At 43.2% G+C, this 20,329-nt stretch overlaps 1 protein-coding gene across 2 annotated transcripts; it reads right to left on the bottom strand.

Annotated features, from left to right (window-relative positions):
- Positions 1 to 253: 253 nt before the first annotated feature.
- tent4a (terminal nucleotidyltransferase 4A) lies at positions 254 to 18,527 on the bottom strand. Of its 2 annotated transcripts, none has more exons than XM_062530098.1 (13): positions 17,441 to 18,527; positions 15,802 to 15,925; positions 14,968 to 15,014; positions 14,731 to 14,851; positions 14,094 to 14,201; positions 12,464 to 12,592; positions 10,414 to 10,627; positions 8,291 to 8,417; positions 6,948 to 7,042; positions 4,837 to 5,018; positions 3,034 to 3,177; positions 956 to 1,102; positions 254 to 411 (listed from the first exon to the last, which is right to left on the bottom strand). In XM_062530098.1, exons 1-13 carry the CDS (start codon positions 18,301 to 18,303, stop codon positions 265 to 267), a joined length of 2,448 nt encoding a protein of 815 aa, XP_062386082.1. In that variant the 5' UTR covers positions 18,304 to 18,527; the 3' UTR covers positions 254 to 264. The 2 variants fall into 2 exon arrangements, with proteins under 2 accessions (XP_062386082.1, XP_062386083.1); XM_062530099.1 differs by having other exon boundaries at positions 254 to 408.
- Positions 18,528 to 20,329: the final 1,802 nt, after the last annotated feature.

Here is a 20,329-nt window from a genome sequence, read left to right as displayed (position 1 = left end):
GGCTGCCCAGGCTGTCCGTCTCCCTCCGCCGGCTCTGTTGCCCGCTGTCCTTCTCCAGTGCCGGCAGCAGGGGGAGACGGCGAGTCCGTTTGTCAGTTCTGGTTTCCCCCCCCTGCACTGCTGCAGTTACCCTCAACGGGACAGACCAGCGTTTTAGGAGAGGAGAATGATGGGACGGAGGGGGGGGGGGGGGGGTTGGGGTGGGTTGGGACTATGGGGTCAATCAGGGGAGGGGGGGGGGGGTAGAGGGGCAAGAAGGTGCTCCTATCTACTGACGCTGGCAGGCAGACTCTCCCTCTTGCGGCGGCGCCAGGTGTTCCGGTTGTACTGCACGTGCCCGTTGCGGTTGGCCAGCACGGGACTGTGGGCCGGGTTGTGGAAGCCCTTCAGTGGGAACTTAGGCCCATTCTGCTGTGAGGAGAGGGAGAGGGAGAGGTAGAGGGAGAGGGAGATTCATTTGAATAAACTAGACATGATTCAACACAAAATTATTTGGTTAGTGCTTGAAAAGTGATTGAAAAAATAATTAAATAGCACAAATGGGACAAAGTCATGTTGCAGATTGAACAAGCGAAGGAATTCAAATTACAACTAAAAAAAACCAAACAAACATTTATATTGCACGCAGACAAAACTGAAATGGGCCAGAAATGATTTGAGATTTGATTTGAACAGTCAAACAAGTCACAGAAAATGATGTGGTTATAAAGGGAAACCATTCAATTAAGGAAAATGAATATGAAACATGTGGATACAACGAATGCAATATTTATAAATACAAATACACACAGCGGTACAAACACAGAGGTTTGGAGATTAAGGACAAAAAAGGAAGGGTGCATGCTGTTAATGTACCCGTGTGTGTGTGTGTACACATCTGTGTGTGTGTCTAGAGCTTAGTGTGTGTGTGTGTGTGTGTGTGTGTGTGTGTGTACACACACATGCCAGCGCATACCTTATGGTGGAGGTGGGGACTGGGCAGTGGGCTGGGGGGGGCTGGGGGGGGCATGTGGAGGTATGGGGGTGGGGGTCCGTCTGCCATACACACCTGTCTGCCAGGCAAGGCGTGGAGCGGGAGCCCAGCCTGCATGGACACTCGGCCCTGGGCCCGCCACAGAGAGAGGGGACAGGACAAGAGGAGGGAAGGAGAGCAAGAACGTAATAAAGATAAAGGATGGGGGGAAAAAGAGGGGAAAGAAAGAAAGAAAGAAAGAATGAATGAATGAAGGAAGGAGAGGACAAGAGGAGGGAAGGAGAGCAAGAACGCAATAAAGAAATAGGATGGGAAAGAAAGAAAGAAAGAATGAATGAATTAATGAATGAAGGAAGGAAGGAGAAGACATGGAGGAGAGGAGAAAGAGGTGGAATGGGGATTTGCAGATGGAGAGAAGAGTGTGTAGGAGAACAGCAAAGTGGAGAGAGGAGAACAAGAATGTTACACACTGCAACCAAAATGACGCCAAAGAACTACAGAACTCAGATTTTGAGCGGTGGCTCTATAAGTGATTTTAAGTGGGTCAGATCAGCCTTCAAACACTTCTAGAAGACTTGGAGAACCACTCTGTTATTCTCCTAGATGTATTAAACATGACAAGACACATTGGTAGTAAACCTGACTGGATCTTGGAAACCTTGTAATATTAAAGTTATAAAATTTAAAAAAGTATGTGCTTATACATCATGCCAAACTTCATTTCAGACTAGGGATGCAGAATATATCAGTGGCTGTTATATTAATGGTCGATAAGTGAATAATTGTAAATGTTATTATTGTTCAGATAAACAGAATTTCCGGCCGATAATTAGCGTCGATATTTTTTAAAGTCCTAATTTCTCAACTAGGCCGACACAAGGCCCACCTGGCTACACTGAGGTAGTGAGCAGAGCTCAGCCTACCTAGAGCCTTTTTGTGCTGTGTTTGCACTTAACCGTGGGGAAACCATAGACTGTATGTACTGTATATATACACTGGACATAAGTTGTATTTTAAAACTATATTTGCATTTTGTTTGCTTTTTTTATTATTATTACCTGCGATTGAAACAAACATAAGTTTCACCAACGGACTGATTTGGTCGCTATAGTTTTTTCCAGCTTCTAGTTTATCTGTATTGAGCATGTAGTCCACAGATATGAAAATGATTCATACAATATTGCTGGCCACTCACTCACAAGTCATTGATGTCAGGTTAACTTAAAGGAGACACACACAGACCTAGGCTACTGCTATTTCGTTGACTGCTGTACCATTGAGGACTACGAGTTCTGTCCATCATTAGTGGTAGGTAAATTACTGCAATTAAATGATGCTTATTAAAGGTTACCCTCAATTTTCCACATTTTTCTCCAGGGTAATATTATCGGTTATCGTATCATTATCAGCCCTTATTATACGGCTCTTCACAATGCAAGTAGAACACTCCATTGACTTGAATGGGATTTCCCAATGTTCTACCGGTCATTATTTCTTGATAGATGACCGCTCCAAAGGTATAATGACCGCTGCCAATGGCAACGGGTTCACTCCGCTAGTTGTTGCGGAAGCCACGAAACGGTAGCCAAGTCATTGCTAAAGACTCATTGAGATGAGTTTCTTTTCTCGTTTTGGCAAGTAGCCGTATAATAAGCGCGATAATGTATAGAACGCCGGTCATTATCGGAAAATAATTCCCTTCAGGACGAAGCAAAACCCCTCCGCTGCGCGTCGGGGTTCAGTTCATCCTGTCGGGAATTATTTTCCGATAATGACCGGCGTTCTATACATTATCCCTTACTAAAATTCCATATCTGTGCATCTGTACTTCAAGCAAGTCAAAAAAATATTAAGAAGATAAAAGAAATCTATTGGCATATCGGACACAGTAAAGCAAATTATTGAAGTTCTGACTTGCAGCTAGGAGCAAGCCTCATTATCCTTAGAGGCTACTGAAGGGTAATACAAGAGAAATATGAGAAACTACAAATTCTAGCAGTTCAGGAGACCTGTGCTGATCTATATTTTCCTCTGATCTGTGAGGAGTTGTGCTGCGTTACCTGGGAGACGGGGGGCATGCCTAATGCCGTGCTGAGGTTGGGTTTGCCCGTGCTCATCTGGAGCACAGGAGGAAGGGCAGCCAGTGCCAGGGGCAGCGGGTACTGGGGCAACGGTGGTGGCACGCAGGGGGTCGAGTCCGAGTCCTAGGGGGCAGAGAGAGGTGGTGTGGAAAGTGTTAAGAGCAACCGCAAGCAGTAATCATCCAGTTAATGTACATCAGCTCTGAGAACAAACTCTGAACACTGGGGAGAGAGGCCCTAGTAGCTAGGGCTGAATGACTTGGGGAACATGTCTAACTGTGGATTTTCCAACAGATTTAGCATTTTTGATTGCAATTGTTTTTTAATTTTTTTAAAAATTAAATCCACTTTAAAGCAACACTAAAGCATTTTTCCGCTGTCGTACGCATGCTATTAGTTTATCCAGCAAATAACAATGTCCATAGATAAGGTAGAGTATGTTGCTCGAATACATCATACTTTCATAAAATCACGCAAGTCAAATTTGTAGATTCTTATGTCTCATTTCATCGAACCACAGGTAGGCTACCCTGATCTGGTAACGTTACATAGTACAGCTATAGCCCATAGAGGGCGGCGAAGTGAACACAGAAGTGCCGTTCACCCCGTTACGAGTTGATGAACCGCCGAAATTATTTTGGAAACATTATTTGAAGGTACGAAAACCTCTTCAGTGTAGAGGTCTGCAAGCCCGTCGGGACCCAACGGGCCCCGACACAATATGCAAATTCGGGCCGGGTACGGGCCTTAAATTCAATAAATAGCACGGGCTCGGGTAGGGCTCGGGCTTGACACTAGTAATGGTTTTATGTACAATATTCATGAATGTTTCAATTATGATGTCAGAATTCATGTCCAAAAAACATTCACGCTTTTTATTTGGTGGAAACGGCATGAGGTGCTTGCTACACTTGCGTGGTAGTCCTCGCAAGCAGCAGCCCCAGTGAACGGAACTTTAGCACCGCGGGCCGGGCGCTGGAAGTGAAACCTAAAGCCATCCACCGTGGACGCGATTGTCTTCCTGCACAAAGCAGCGAAATTAACAATCATGGATGATCTGTAAATAGGCCTAGATTTGCCTGTATTTTTTTTGGATTATTTGGACCTGCAACTCAAAGAATGTGAGTGTTTTCTGTCACGTTGTTGGAAGCGGTCTATAGTATAGACTTGCGCTTGTTGCCTTATAAAGTGAGCAATAGCCTACATTTATTTGATTGTTATTTAGCCTAATAAATATTAAATTCAAAGTAATTCAATTCCTTTATTTATTTACACGGTGCTTACTAAGTTGGCTATGGACAAGGAGCTCATGTGTGCTGCTCATTTATCTACTCCCGCCGCGCATACAGATTTACCGATGTCATGCCTATCCTGGCTGTCCTTTACATAGGCCTACTGCTTTTGCGACATCCCATTATTTCGACATTGAGGTCTAATTAAATGCATGAACGCTTGTCTTTGCCAGTGTTAATCGTGTGTTAAAAGTATTATTTGTTTAATGGTTCAAGTTGGCTTCCTGAGAAACCATTACGTGACCGAAGTGTCAAGAAACCGTCATGTCTAAATAGCGGACCCTTTTAGTCGGGCTCGGATTCGGGCTCGGGCTCAGTAATTGCTTAATATGTCGGGCCGGGTCGGGTTAGGGCCTGATTGCCAGAGGTCCGGGCCGGGCCGGGCCTGACATTTTAGGCCCGTGCAGGCCTTTGCTTTAAGAGGCCAAATATCAGTTGTTCTAGAGTATGTGTAGTTGTTCTAGTGTATGTGAGAGTCCGTTTGTCTTACTATGTCGCTGCCGGACAGTGAGGAGGCGGAGGATGCCGACGAGTGCTGCTGGGGGCTGGACAGGGACATGGGGGAGTCTGCACTGTGGGGCGACACGGAGTCCCTCTGCTGCTGGTCCTCCACAGACACGCCCAGTAGAGAGCCGGAGTCCACCACCTCAGCTGGGTCCTTGTGCACCACACCTGAGGCGACACACAGTTAGGGTTATAGCATGACTGACACACACACAAAAATACAAGCCTCCTTATCCACAGACTACCGTACTACCTCAGCATTTTCTTTTAGTCCAATTTGGAAATACATTTATTTGTACACATCATAAAAGGCATTGAAGTTGTGACGGCACAATTTAACAATGTCAGCACCTAATGCTGTTCAAAGAGCAGTCGCTTGAGAAGTGAACGAGGATATCTATACATGACCAAATGACCACCATTTTATTTGTTTAAAAGTAAACAAATAAAGTCTTCCTACATACCAAAGCAAATGAGCATTTACCATTTCAATTTCCCTCACTTATCTGCAGAAAACCTTATGCAACATGAATCAGGCATAATAGGATTTTGATGACTTTGTTTTGGCCACAAGTGCCGTTATCTGCAATCTTTGTTTTTTGCGTCTGCTTGTCCAATGTCCACACACACCCCCACAGACTATTGCAAAGCCTGACAGCAAGTTAGGCTGAACATAGTCATTTGGAATTGCATTGGTGAAACAGTTGGAAATGAGAGCGACGCCTGATGCGTATACAGGATAAGATCTCTTATTTTCCCCCACACCAAGTGCCAATTCCACAAACGTAATTATCTCCCAACACAAGTGAATCTGACCATTACTGCAAACGAACACAGTGGCCAAACTCCCTTTACATTTTATAGTCCCTAGCACCTCGTATATGTCTACGCAGGGCAACACAATATTCCAAGTGAACTCTTTTCAAAACCATGTGCCGATCATTTTTTAGGCAGAGATCTAACTCCAGTCAAGTTTCTTTGTTTCGATCCTCAAGTTATTAGTAAGTCCCACTAGATGACAAATTCTGTTTTGCACCTACGTTTTGAACTGATGCACTCAAGAGCCAAAGAGGGAAGAACCGACCCCCATACCAAAGCTACAGACAAGGGCACAGACAAGTTCCGCACCAGTTGACTAAAAGCAGTGCCTACGTCATCCACGGCTCCATGGCCATGTTAAATATGTGCAGCGCTGCACAGTTGTCCCTGACCAGGTCACACAACATCGTACACATTAAATGGGAAGCGTAATGACATTCCTCATGCCGCGGCAAGTATGCCAGGAATTCCACGAGACGAGAGCGAAGCCCGTGGGGCGGAAATCTTCTAATGTAAACTCCCGAGAGCTGTTCAGAGCTGCACGTTTTTGCTTCGAGACAAGACGAGACTGACGACATTTTTGATACTCTATAGGAAGTGGGGTAAATATTACTTGGTGTGTCTACACTTCCAAGTGGTGTGTCTAAACATTCCCATGCAAGGTGGTTGACAGTACGAGGTCATAAGGAGGTTGAAACCGAAGGAGCATTCTCACCTCTAAAAAAAAATCTGCAGTCGGTTCACACTATAAACCACTGAGGCCATCAGCAACACCCACATGGGCTCAAACTAAGAGGAGCCACCCAGTGTGTCTGCCCAAAGTGGAGATGCATACGTGGCCTTGTCTGATGTGAACAAACAGCCAATGTGTTTTACAGATCCCCAGGCATGGGCTTTAGCACACAAAGGTCACCCATTTCATTACGGCGCTAATGCTAACCGCTAAAGGTAGGCGCTAATAACGCTATCCATCACACAGAGGGGAGGCTGCAAATGGGAGGAAAAAAGGAAGTCTTTTTGGCTGGCACAGCCGTTTCACTTTGGACCAATTAATTAAATACAAATAAATAAATAAATAAATAAATAAATAAAAACACTACTGATATCAGCCTCACTTATCAGGCCTTATTAACTTTTCCTGACTGGTATCCCTCTGCTAGATGGCCGGACTGAGTAAAAGGCTAAGCCTACTGAAGTTGCAGCCAGTCTCACAAGAGACTACACCAAAAATTGAAGTATGAGGGGGGGTATGAAGTTGGTCAGGTGGTCAATACTGACCCGTGTTCCGTTCTGCACGGCCGCCCCACTTCTGGAAGATCCACTCCCGGTAGTCGATGACCTCCTGGGTCACCTTGATGATGCGTCCCAAAGTGCTGTGGAGAGAGGGTAGGGGACACAGAGGAGTGTGAGAAGAATGAGAGAAACTGTGTGTGTGTGTGTGTGTGTGTGTGTGTGTGTGTGTGTGTGTGTGTGTGTGTGTGTGTGTGTGTGTGTGTGTGTGTGTGTGTGTGTGTGTGTGTGTGTGTGTGAGATTGCCATTTTCAGGCATGCAGCGACATCCTCAAGTTACCTAGACATTACCTGGTGTGTGTGTGTGGTGTGTGGGTGGGTGAATGACATCTCCACAAGTTCATGAAAAAAGATTAGGAACCATTTGCAAATACAGCTGGTGACTGTCTGGAGAATTCACAGGAAACAGTTGTGTTGTGTTGACTCCCCTTGTCTTTTAGTCAGCTATATTTTATCAACCCACTGTAGGCTACCTATAAACCATTTCCAACGTAATCAATGTCAAGCCCTTGGTCTAGCCTACTTGTTTAGTTCCACAGACCAGTAACTAGGAATGTCCATAAGCGACAAAGGTTTGCTCAGCAGACGTATGTGAGAATGCACGTATGTGAGAATGCGTCTGCCGCGGACAGTCTCCTGTGCTACATGTGTGAAGTCCATATTCATACCCATAGCTCTGGTCAAGAGTGTGGAGTATCTATCTGAAATCAGCTTCACTTTAGTATGAAGTGTTGTAAGTGTAACAAGGGAAAGTTAAACTAGGAGTAAGATTATTTAAGGGGACGGTATGGGAAATGATTGTGGAAGCCATTTTGTTGGAAATGGATTCTGCAAATGAGAAATTTTCAATGGAATGGAAACAGTGACTATCAGAGTGTCTGGTGGGTCCACCCATTACCATTCATATTTAGCTATTAGAGATGGCACATCATATCAGTTTCTCTCAACTGGTGTGGAAAAGTGGAAAAAGAAATGGGATCAAGTAAAAAAAAAAGTGTTTAGCATAAAATGTAAGTTGTTTTGGATGGGTAACGGTGGCTAATTAGGCTACACATTTTAGTATGCCCATCAGCAACACCCACTGCACATTAATTGTTGCAGATCAAATTTCAGCAACTTGCTTCCCACTGAAGGCCCGAATACAGTCCAGCGCTTGTCTCATGCACGCTACATGTGATGAGAATTGAGTCATCAACGCGGCATGTTGTGTGCCTTGACATGCGGTAAATGTGCATGGAATAGCATACAACTTGCTTTAGAAATGTCTGAGTGCACATATAAGTAAACAATAATAATAATAATAATAATAATAATAAAATGTGGAAACTCACCTGTCAATGTCCTTGTTTGGGTAGGAACGCGCCAGTGGCGAAACCGCATGGCCGAGGACGATGTAGGCGTAGTCAAACACCTGCTTCACCTGCATTGCCCCATACGAGCTTCTCCCAACATCATTCCCTATGGACACACACAGAGAGGCACACAGTCAGGTTCCTAACTTTGCGTATGCCATCTTGCAGGTTAGAACAGTCACTCCTTGCTCGTTTTCTTCTTCTTCAAAAAAAAAAAGGGGGTCAAATCTATAATGACAACATTTGAACGATACTAGATGACAATTGTTCCCGTCTTCTGTTCACACAGATTCATTATTCAAGGTGATTTGTTGACAAGAAAACGGCACTTCTTAAGCGCACACTACCGGAAACGCTCCATATTTAAATAAAAAATGGATTTCTCAACCATCTGGAGGGACCTTTACCATCTTCAAACATCAAAAGGGCAGCAAGCATAATCAGTGAAGTTTGAACATCAAAAATGTAAAGCTAAATAGCGTAGGCCACATCTCTGCTGTGATCCAAATTATGTCATGTATCTTTGATTTCAATACATTGTAGGTCTAATAGAATGCCCATCACTTTAAAAGACATTCATGACGGGGGAGGGCTTGCAGTTAACACTGTTAAAAGGCTGCTGATAGTTATACTGATAGAAAACATTATGCATGTCAGTACTATGTAGTTAGTTAGAATAAAGGTAGAATAAAGTTTGAGTCTTGGAAAACACTTTTCCAGCAACATCGGGATTTTGGAAACATTCAGTGTCAGGAGTCAATAAAATATATAGATCCCTGCTGGCAGCTGTAACTAAGCATGCTAAATTTGACATCTAAACAGTATTCTAACGTTAACTTAGAGATACAGCTTGACTGCATAACTTAACTTTGTTTGGGCTACCCAATTTACTGTCATGATAAAGCCTTAGAGTTAACTTTGAATGCAGCCGTTTTTGAAGTTTGGGCAGCATATTCAACGTTCTTTGAATGTTTAACACTCTGTAAAGCACCATGAGACATGTGAAATGTTTTGGCGCTCTATAAGTGAAATTGAATTGAAATTGGTCACGATGCTAAGCAGATTTAACTAGCAATCATGAGGAGGGGCGGTGGGTCCGTTACAAGACAGAGCGGGACGGAGCAAGGAAAGGCTGCCCTGGGCGACCATCCCCCGTCCAGAAAACACAAAAACATAGGACCCAGAACTTGCAAGAAAATCACTTGGCATGTTGATTTTGTGCTGATGGCAATAAGGGCACTGCCGCTACAAACTTGATATCACACCAAACATACTTGTATGAAGTAATTCTTTGGGCTTTTAACACAACATTGCAACAGTACACCACACTTTTTTTTATGGTAAAGGATTTTAGTGACTCTAAAATTAAGAATAAAATAGATTGAGAAAATATTTGGTCCACATTGTGGTCAAAAAGTTTGTGCCACACATATAGAGGCTAACATGAGTATTGTAGTTTTGTCAGTTAACAAAATGTTGAAAAATATTGAAGATGATGCAATGATTGTCACAACAGTCCAGATAAAACATGATCATGTATCTATATAAGCATGTCTGTCCCTCTCTATTGGGTCCAATGGCCATTATTAGTGACTGAAATGTTCAGGTAAATGAGACAGCCTGTCAGGTAAAATAGGACAGAGTGAGGTAGGGTGTCTTAATGTCTTCCAAAGCCCAAAGCTTCAAAAATATGTTTACTTCATAACATATTTTCTTTACAGGAATATAGCACAGACTCATAAAGTTAAAAAGGTATCACTTATGGTATTTTAATTTGAATTTTAAAGGGTTTTTTTGTGATCTACCAAAGTGTCCCAAATTAGCCCACCTGACTTCACCCTAGGTATTATCATTTTGCTTACTATTCATAAATAGTTAATAGTTTAATATAAATCCCCCAGCCACCCCTCCTCCTTTCTCCGGTCTCAACTTCTGTGTTAAGACCTTCTCAGCAGCAATCACAGGTGCCTGAAAAGTCGATTGCCTTTTTTTTTGGCGAGTTGTCATGCCGCCCTCGGCAAGATTCTGCCCTGGGCGGCTGCCCATACTGCCCAGATCAAAAAGAGCCCGTGGCCAGACACTGATTTGGGAGATTAGCCTACCTGGCAGCAGAGGATCCTCGATGCAGAGCATGGATGGCCGGTAGCCGTTGGTCATGGCCTTCATGATGTCCTCCTTGGCCATGTAGGCGCCGCCATTCTTTATCCGGATGCCCGTCTTCATGTAGTTGAAGTGCCGGCCGTACAGCTCGAAGAACTCGATCAGCAGCATGCCGAAGTTCACGCTGGGATTCCTGGTGTCAATGCGCGGATGCAGCTAATGGCAGTGAAGCAAAAAAAAAACAGGGATGACAAAAGTTAGGGAACTGAGAGGTGCTGAAATGCATTTAAAGAGAATCCATTCCAACGCTGCACAGTGGTATTGCATTTGCACTTAATCATCGTGAATCACATCATTACACTACACAACATTTCTTTTTTTGGGGGCTTTTATGCCTTTAATGTTATAGGATAGTGGAGAATGACAGGAAGTGAACGGGAGAGGGTGGGATCCGGAAAGGACCACGGGGCGGGAATCGAGGTGCCCCAGCCAGTTGCGCCACAGTTGGGGCCAAACACTACACAACATTACACTGTCCTCCGCCTATCATTTTGCTTTCATGAGCACGTGTATAGCTACAGATGTCTTAAGTAATACCAGTGTGTTCACAAGTTATTAACTTGCCAGTACATCTTGTTGAAGTCTAACAAAAACTAATTTGCCAAATGTTGAGAGAATTTCAATGGGCCCGTTTGTGTGCATGGACTGGCATGATCCATTTACACTTGACGACAACAACAAGCATTACACATACTGTATGATAAGAGAAAAAGGATGAATTCCAGCTATGACAAGGCACCTTTAAGGCCAAGTAGCCTACTCTGGTATGCTTTTCAACTATTCCTGCTGTTACAGAGTTAATGTATGGTTGTTAATGAAAAATTAATGTTGTAAGTAAAGATGTTAATCTTTAGAATTATTTGCATAGAAATAGAAAAATGCACATTCAGGTTTGCATACACTCACTTCAATAAATGATCAGCATGACAACTTTACGGAGTCAACCGATTTCAATGAGCTCATTACGTTTAACAATGATAATCAGGGATGCTGGCAAAGATTTATGGAAATGTATTAAATTGCCAGACCTGCCAATAAGGAAAAGGAGTAGGTGTGATGAGAAGCATGCATGGGTTGCAGTGGGATTTTAAACTTTGTGCGAATGATTTCCATCTCATCGAAACATTCCCCCTGAATACTGATTACATGCATCTTTCATGCTTTACTTTAATATGTCCAGCTCACAGGCAAGTACTCCTTTAATTAATCTAGACTTCAAAAGCAGTCTTAAAATGTAACTGCCAACATTTACTGTCTACTGCAAGTATCTTAAAAGATTATGCATGACCGGTTAGTCCGAGATCTACAAAAGTTCTGATCAAGGAGGGTCTAATAGTTAACTCATATTTTATGAATATAAAAACTGACAGATCTTTCGAGAGGACTTGGGCATTCAAAATTTACATCACACTTTAATCATTTTAGAAATGAACATAATGGAAACAAGAGATAGGCCGCACTATGCATAAACAATCTCTTGTTTCCATGATAGTCTATACTTTGGTCAGCACTTTAAAAAAGTTATAAGTCTTGAGTGAAGCCTGCTCCTACCTTTATGAGAAATGAACATAAACCTGGAGGCTCTGGCTTACTGAAGGTATAATTTTATAGGGAAGAGTTGTACATTTCAGTCTTTCCATACCACTACATCTGCCTAGTCTGACGTCTGACGTCTGCATGACTTTTGACTCACCTGGTATCAGGAGAGATGGGACTAAGGGCTGTTTCATAGTCTACACAAGCAACATGGACGCAGTTCTAAACGCAAGACTGGTGCACGTCTTAAAGAACCCTCTAAAAGGCTACGCAGACGATGGTCCACAATCGGAAACGCACAATATGGCACTTCACACGTGTGCAAGAATGTACCAAACTGCTTGTTTAACTCTATGCACCGCATCCCTGTATCTTGCTTAGACTATGAAAGGTCTGTAAAGTACCCACCCACAAGGCAGGCTGTCAGTCAAATGTCTTAGGTGAGCAACCCCTCACCTGCAGGAAACTGATGACCATGAGGATGAGGCTGTAGGAGCTGATGCCTCCGGTGAAGACCTCGTTGAGATCTCTCTGCAGGAGGAACTGCTTCAGCACGAAGATCAAGTAAGGCAGCACGGTGTACCTCTGATAGACACAAAAACAAGGGGGGTGGCAGAGAGATGTGAGGAAGGAGACCACACACACACACACACACACACACACACACACACACACACACACACACACACACACACACACACACACACACACACACACACACACACACACACACACACACACACACACACACACACACACACACACACACACACACACACACACACACACACACACACACACACACACACACACACACACACACACACACACACACACACACACACACACACACTTCCAATCGGAGCATCTAAATGGGCATAGCCTTCGTGTTAACTTTTGAGATGACTGGTCCCGCCTAACCAATCGCATCAGTCTGAGATTACCATCATTATTACTTCGCCACCAATACTGGAAACTGAAATTGCACTGGCAAAAAGTAATGTATTCACCTCCACTGTATGATATTAACACATTTTCTTGTGAATTCTTTGAGGTTTGCTGGCGCTTCTACCACCATTACTTCCTGTTCAACCACTTTCAATATTGAAAACTGTAACGTCATACCCTCTGGTCGCCGACTGGCACACCATCCTTGTCACTGAGGGACACAGCGAGCCAAGATATAGGTGGACGGGCCAACTAGGACACCATCTCAATCATTTTAAACGTGTTGACCTTTCCATTACAATTGTAAAAGACATGGGTACATTAAAGCAACACTAAAGCACTTTTTAAGGTACGAAAAACCCTTTCTTGCTTTAAACTTGCTTTAAATCAACTCTTGGCCTGAATCAGTTTGTGTGTGCATGACTTCGGCGTTACCACCCTTCACCTGCATCTGGCAAAAAAAGGGTCAATAATCTGGAAATAATGACCAAGAAAAAAAAAAGGAAAAAAAACAGTGCATAGTAGTCTGGCTGGTGTGAAAATCACAGGAAGAGGTTTCAGAGGAGACCTAAACTCACCTGAGTGAATGGTAAAGTGACCTTGTGAACCCTGCTCCACCCGCCCATCTTGACACTCACATCAAGTGAAGAGGCATTGAGCCCGTCCTCATTCTCCAATGGCTGCATAGAGCGCCAAAGTTGGAGTGTGACTCACTGTTTACATTTGACTGCAGGCAATTGCAGCGTGCAAGCACAAGAGATTCATGTCTAACCCTGTCCCACACACACACATACACGGCATCCTTCAACACACATGCTCATGCTCTTCAACTGTTTACACATTTCCATAATCTACCCTTGCAGTCAGGACGTATCTTTCACCAGCTCGCATTCAAAACACACCAGCAGAGTGGGAGAGAGATAAAGAAAGTAGGGGTACTCAAATGAAGGTGGCTCCAATTTGAGCTTCTTTGGCTAAGAGCTAAGAAAATCCAGTGTTGAAAAAATACACTCTTTTCAGCATTAAAAAAACAAAAAGTGCCCTTGATTGGCAACTTTGCCAAGTCTGATCTCGCCTACCCTCATTAGGGAATGATGACACACCCCTGTTTTGCCTGAAGGTCAGACATATAAAGTACCTTCACATAATCCTTGATAAAGCGTGCGGCTTTGACGCCAGTTTCCACGTTAAAGCTGATGTCGACCTTCACCTCTGTCTCCTGGTCAGTCAGTTTGATGATGGGTACCTGAGATCCAGCAGAAGGGAGTTATTAACAAAGATTATTTAGGACACTCAATACACCATTTAAAAGACAGGTTTCATCAGAATTCGAGAGATAATTCCAAGTTGCTATGACTTTTCTTGGATTTTTATGAATTGTCTGCCTTCTGAATTCTCTGCCTTCACACTGACAGAAAACAGACTATGGATATGCGTACTATGCATTTTAAATCATTAGTAACATTATATTAAGACTTGTAAGTGAAACTTCAAAACTTATCATTGCATCATTCATGGACAACGCAGACAAAAATGGCAACATTTCTAGAAGTCCTAATAGGTCAAAGTGACTGACGGACATGGAGATTAGACCTGAACCAATTCCTGAACCACCTACAGCATTACTCCTGAAGCAGACTTCTACAATATTACTTCTTAGTCATGTGCAAAATACATGCACTTCAACCCAGTTCTAAACAAAATGGGCATCAGATGCACTGCGAAGGTAAGCATAGCACAAGACAACAAATCCGAGTAAAATGCTAGACACTCACCGTAGCTTTGTCTAGTACTTTGATGGAGTACGGTTCTGCCACGTTGTGTTTCCGGAGCGCCTGCTCCAACTGTTGAAGCGGGGGCCTCTCCCATTTGCCAAAGACCACCAAGTCGATGTCACTACACAAAAAAAACCCAGCAGTGTTAAATTCATTACATTTAAGCAGCACATGGAGTAAGGGGGAAAAGCGGTCATGTCTTCAAAACAAATTTTGTAGTTAAATAACCTGAATTACCTGGTAGGAAGATAGAGGCCAGTGCTAAAGCTACCAAATATTTGCACCTGTGAGAGAAAGAAACATACCACTGAATAAGACTAAATGTTGTAAACATTTTTCACAACATTTGATACTTCATAGCTAGAGGGTGATACAGAAGCGTGCACAAGTTTCCAAAATAGGCAAACAATCCTTAAGATTTAAGCTCTACAGATTGATGGAAAACATCCACACACAACATCCATTTGACATTTGAGAGCCACAGGTAGCTACTAGTTTAGCATGAGAGTTCCTGAAGGTATGAATTCCACAGACTGAATTCCATAACAGAGCTGCAAGCACTGTTAAGTGTACATAATTATGTCAAGTTCTTTAGAGAACAGTAGCATGAATGTCAGCCAAAAGATCATTAGCTGAACGTTATTGACTTCCCATAGCACCAATTATGATGGCTGCCACTCACCCTGTTCGTGCTTTTCTTAAGGTCAGTTGACCAATTAGGTTAGCTGAGAAAAATTGACTAATTTTTAATAACTTAAGTGTGTCCATCACATCCCCCCACCCCACCTCTGAAACCTAACTGACCCCAGTGTTATGAACTGCTACACTTAGATAGGGGCACATAAGTTAGTAGGTTGTGTGCACAGTGTCAGTTGTAAGAATTCCAAGTTGAAAAGAAGTGGAAACCATTTAAGTGTTTCAAGTCATCTGAGCTTGCCCAATACGAATATTCTGAAGTCTGAAGGTTGAAGATGTTAAGGCCATGGGTGGCGCATGAAAAAATGCCCTGTCTAAACCATATTTTCAAAGTGCACAGAATCTCAAAGGCCCATCCTCCACTGTCACACTTACATCTGCAGTGGGCCAAAGGTCCTTGATAACCGTTTCTATCCTATCCACCACCTCCTTCCTCATGGCCGCCTCCTCTGGTCGAGGGGACATGAAGTTGTAGAAGTCCACAATCTCCTCATGAAGCCTGAGAAAAGTTAGCAACTAGTTAGGCAAGTTTAAGTTCAGTTATTAGGGCATACCAGAACTTTTATTCAGATAAACATCAGGGGTTATTTGAGTTGTGAGGGGGGAGTATTTGAGCGCAACTTTATTTGACTTGGAAGTGTTCCGGGATAAAAAGATGGAAGAAAGCCTTGATAGTGCTGCTATTTTGCAGCACTATGAAGTACTAGTAAGGCATAACAAGCTGGCCTATTTGGATTTGAGAATTGTGTGCAACCATTGTTTCACCAGTGATGACCCAACTTCAACTTTTCCTCTTATAAAGCTGATAAAACGTCTTGTTCAACTTAAAACCTGAGTAGTCTTTTGAAAAGTACAGCAAGTGACCAAGCCAAACCAAAAATCAAGAATATTTTAATAAGATCAGCAAAGCCATAATTCTGTTTTGAGTACGAATCTAAATTCCTTCAGAGAACATTTTCATATAGGTGCAACAGTCCCATTGCAAATATCGCAACTTCATGCAACAGATTGAACCCTTACTGTATGGAGGGTTACGAAAGGACCCGCAGGTTCACGCATGCCATTCAGTTGTGTAAGCATGTGAAAACTTGCATCAAATTGTTTACGTTTCATAAGTGTGCAAATTAAATCTTGCGATCTTTTTTGAAGAGAACTAATCAAACAGATTGTGATTAGGAAACTGCACAGGACACCGAATGTAGTCCTTTCTTCTCTGGAGAACAGTAGGGGGCTTGGCCAAAATGTACTTTCCTCCAATCGCCGGCAGATTTCACTTGCTACTATTAACGTAAACTACTAATGTTCAGTAGCATTAATGTTAGGCGTCATCGGGTTCAGAACAATCTGCATCGATATTTGAGGTCTTCAGTTAAAACACATTCTTAATGTGTAGTTACACTAGCAGCTAAGCCTACAACAAGTAATGTTGAAGTGTAGGGGCGAACATCATGGGACCAAATGTCTATTTTTTCACATTCATCTAGTTTGCTAATTTCGAAAATGCTAACGTTAACATGCAAGCAATTAACCAATGCTAAACTAACAAACGCTAAATTGAATTACATATTATTTAATTAATTAATGTAAAATTGATATGAGTGAGTAGTCACTGGGGCAAGTGGACTTGAGTTAGCTAACCATTCCTCTTCAACCATACCGTTAACTACAAATCATTTTGGCTAGCTGCTAGCAACCAATACTTGACTAGCCACAGAGGCTAGCTTGCGGAGGGTATTCGATTGGCTAAAATTAGCTTAGCAACTCAGCCAATCGTAAAGTACAGAAAGGCTTGAAACAGCAAGCTAACGTTAGCTAGGTATGGCTTTTAGGACAAACCCAACAGTCATGAGTAACTTAAGAGTTAGGTTAGTAGCCAGCCTCAATGGCGTGACTACAGCTTCTAGAAAAACGAAAGAGAAATGCTGAGATGAGCATCAGTGAACAGGGACACGGAACATTAATTGTGATCCAATGTGAAACTATGGCCTTGTTCAACGTGAAATAAAAATCTCACCCGTCCACCCCAGCGCTGTATCTTCTCGTCTTCCACGGCGTCCCAGAACTGACATAATTGCCATTACTCAAATTAGACAGCTGGTAGTTTATTCCATACGTGCTCGCCTTGTTGTCACTTTTCCTTCGGCCTGGATGGTGGTGATTGTGGTGATTATGGATAGCAGACGGGTTAAACGGGTGGCGCTTGATGCAATTTTGTTGAATATTATACTGCTGTTGCTCCTGATGCGAATGGCGTTGATGGTGGTGGTGGTGGTGGTGATGATGGTGGTGGTTGACATTGTTAAACATATTCTCACTGAAACTAAAAAACAGATTGGGACCCCCAGTATTCCTGTTCATATTCCCTGTGAGAACATTGCCGCTAACGTTCACATTGCTACTAGTCCTTCCCAAAGAGCAACTGGAAGATGGACTGTCCGCTCCAGATTCCACTGAGGACGACGAAGAAACTGAGCCCGTCTTTACACACGTTTTGGCCTCCTCAACACCTACCTTTACTCCATTACCGTTTAATGATGAAGCAATCATACAGTTTTGAGCGCTGCCGTTCGGTAACGTTACAAATCCAGCTATTGCAGTGCCATTTCGTGAGTTAACGTTAGTGCTGTTATTTGCATTGCTCTGGTGGCTGCTTACGGTGGTGGCTGGGTTGCTGCTGCAGACGCCTTTGCTTGATGTTGCCGCGGCCGCAACATTTTTAAAACCGTCCAACGCCGGAGAATTGACACAAATATTGTGGTGGTTGTGATGCTGACCGGAGTTAGCCCGGACTACCTGAGACGTTTCCCAGACATGCATCCATAAGGCGTTCGCAGGTCCTTTCTGTTCCGGCTGAATCCAAGCAACCCTCGGATCCATTCAACTTATTTTTTTAAACACCCCTTTCACGCAAATCAACGTGTTCCCCGTTCAGTAAACACGCGTTCCTAAATTTCGATAGCCTCCCAGAAAAAAAGGGGTTGTAGAAAATGGAGAGAGAAGCAAAAGTGCTAAAACGCCCAAGCAACCGGGGATCAATAAGTGGTCCTTTTTCAAACCGCTAGCTGTAAACTGTTAGCTACGGTGATCCAATATGGCGTTTTCCCTTGAACCCCAAAATCCAATACGCATGTCTGTAGGATTTTAAACTATCGCCTGTACACACCCCCGTTTGAGAAACGAGCAAGCGCAGCTACTCCACCCTTCCTCCCTCCCTGCAGTAATGTTACCCAAATCCATCGAGTAATTGATCTATTTAAAAGATCCTTTTCATTGTGTGCGACATTTACGTAGGCCTAGTATGTCTGAGAGAAAGCCGCCAATGTAACTATCTACCCGCCTCACCCCAAATCGAATCATTAAAAAGTCTGAACACTAGTGGAACAGAACGTTCCAATTTGAATAATTTCTGTGTTTAAAGTGGTAGGCTATTAATTGGGCTACAAGTTTTCCACTGTTTTTTTTTTAAATTATTATTAGGCCTATTATTATTATTATTATTATTATACATTTTAACAAAAGCTTACTCTGCTAGGCTGTCACGATGTGATATATTATGAAATAATGTGATATAGGCCTACAATATCTTTCAGCTGTTTTAGATACAATTTACAGTAATTAAAAATGTAGGCTACACGCTTGAATCCAGACAGTCACTCAAAAAAGGAGCTGGCTGACCAAAGGACCTCAGTCTACCATCACATTCTGCTTTGGCGAAGGAGAGAGCTTGTGAACTCAACTTTGACCCTACAGATAGAAAAGAGTAAACAGAGACACACATAGCCTACTCTCAAGAAAATCTCAGTGAGCACTAGGCCTACTCTGAGATTGATCCAGACACACACCTTGCTCTAGTGATGCCCACCACCTAGGACTTGCATTCATTTACAAATAGATGTAGCCCTAGCAAACCATGACAAAACATCACTGAAACAAAGTATACAGTTGTACAGCCCCCCATTTATTAGATTGTAATTTTCTGTTCAGCACTTAGCTTTTTAGCATTCCTGGAGAACACTTTAACATTGCCTTTCATGTTTCAGTTTGCCCATTTTAAGCAATACAAGGCCAAACAACTAAGAGAGAGAGAGGGGGCAAAAGAGAGCTGTTCTCAATTTTCCCAAACAAGGCTGGCCAGCTAGAAGTGTTAAATTCTACGCACGCTTTTAAGATCACCCCCTTGGAAAAAAAGGCCATCCTCCAGGCTAATAAATCACGATGGGAAAGCACTGGTCCGTACAGAGGCAGGAGAGTAGCAGCAGGAGCTTCAGCACCTCCTCCCCCCACCACTGTTACGTAACAGCCTCTTCACTCCCTGCTCACGTGTGGCATGTGACAGTGTGAGAGGGAAACCCCTCTCAGTGAGCCCACTGCCGTCACCTCGTCTTAGGCTGCACCCAACACACACACTGTGCCGTGCCATGCTTGTGACTACCACACGATAAGCATCAGTGGTGCAGCTAGCATGCATGTATGCCAGCCAGATACATAGGTCACAAACATCTACAAAAAAGGGGGTGCACATGTGTCATATAGGCAGCCCGGTGGAAGTTGAGTGGCGGTGAACTGCTTTCACCTACCCCCGAGTGCCACCCAGGGCTGCATGAGAGAGTGTATGAAAATATACTGCCTGACATGGTTGCAACATGCTCCGCTGCTATCTTGTTAACCCATGTAAACACATTCCATCACTCTGAGCGGGGGAAGGGTGTACATCTATCTGTACGTGTATGGGTGAGATAGACATTGAGTGGGTGACAGAGAGAGAGAGAGAGAGAGAAAGAAAGAAAAAGAGGAAAAATGATGGGTATTTGTCTGAGTAGCACTCAGATTTACCTCACAGGAAATGGGACAATGATGACAGCTAACTTGCCTCTTCAAACTGCACATAGCTCCAGGCTTGGGT

The sequence above is a fragment of the Sardina pilchardus genome, chromosome 24, assembly GCF_963854185.1.
Source record: "Sardina pilchardus chromosome 24, fSarPil1.1, whole genome shotgun sequence".
NCBI lineage: Eukaryota > Metazoa > Chordata > Actinopteri > Clupeiformes > Clupeidae > Sardina > Sardina pilchardus.
This window is presented reverse-complemented; position numbering and strand designations above follow the sequence as displayed.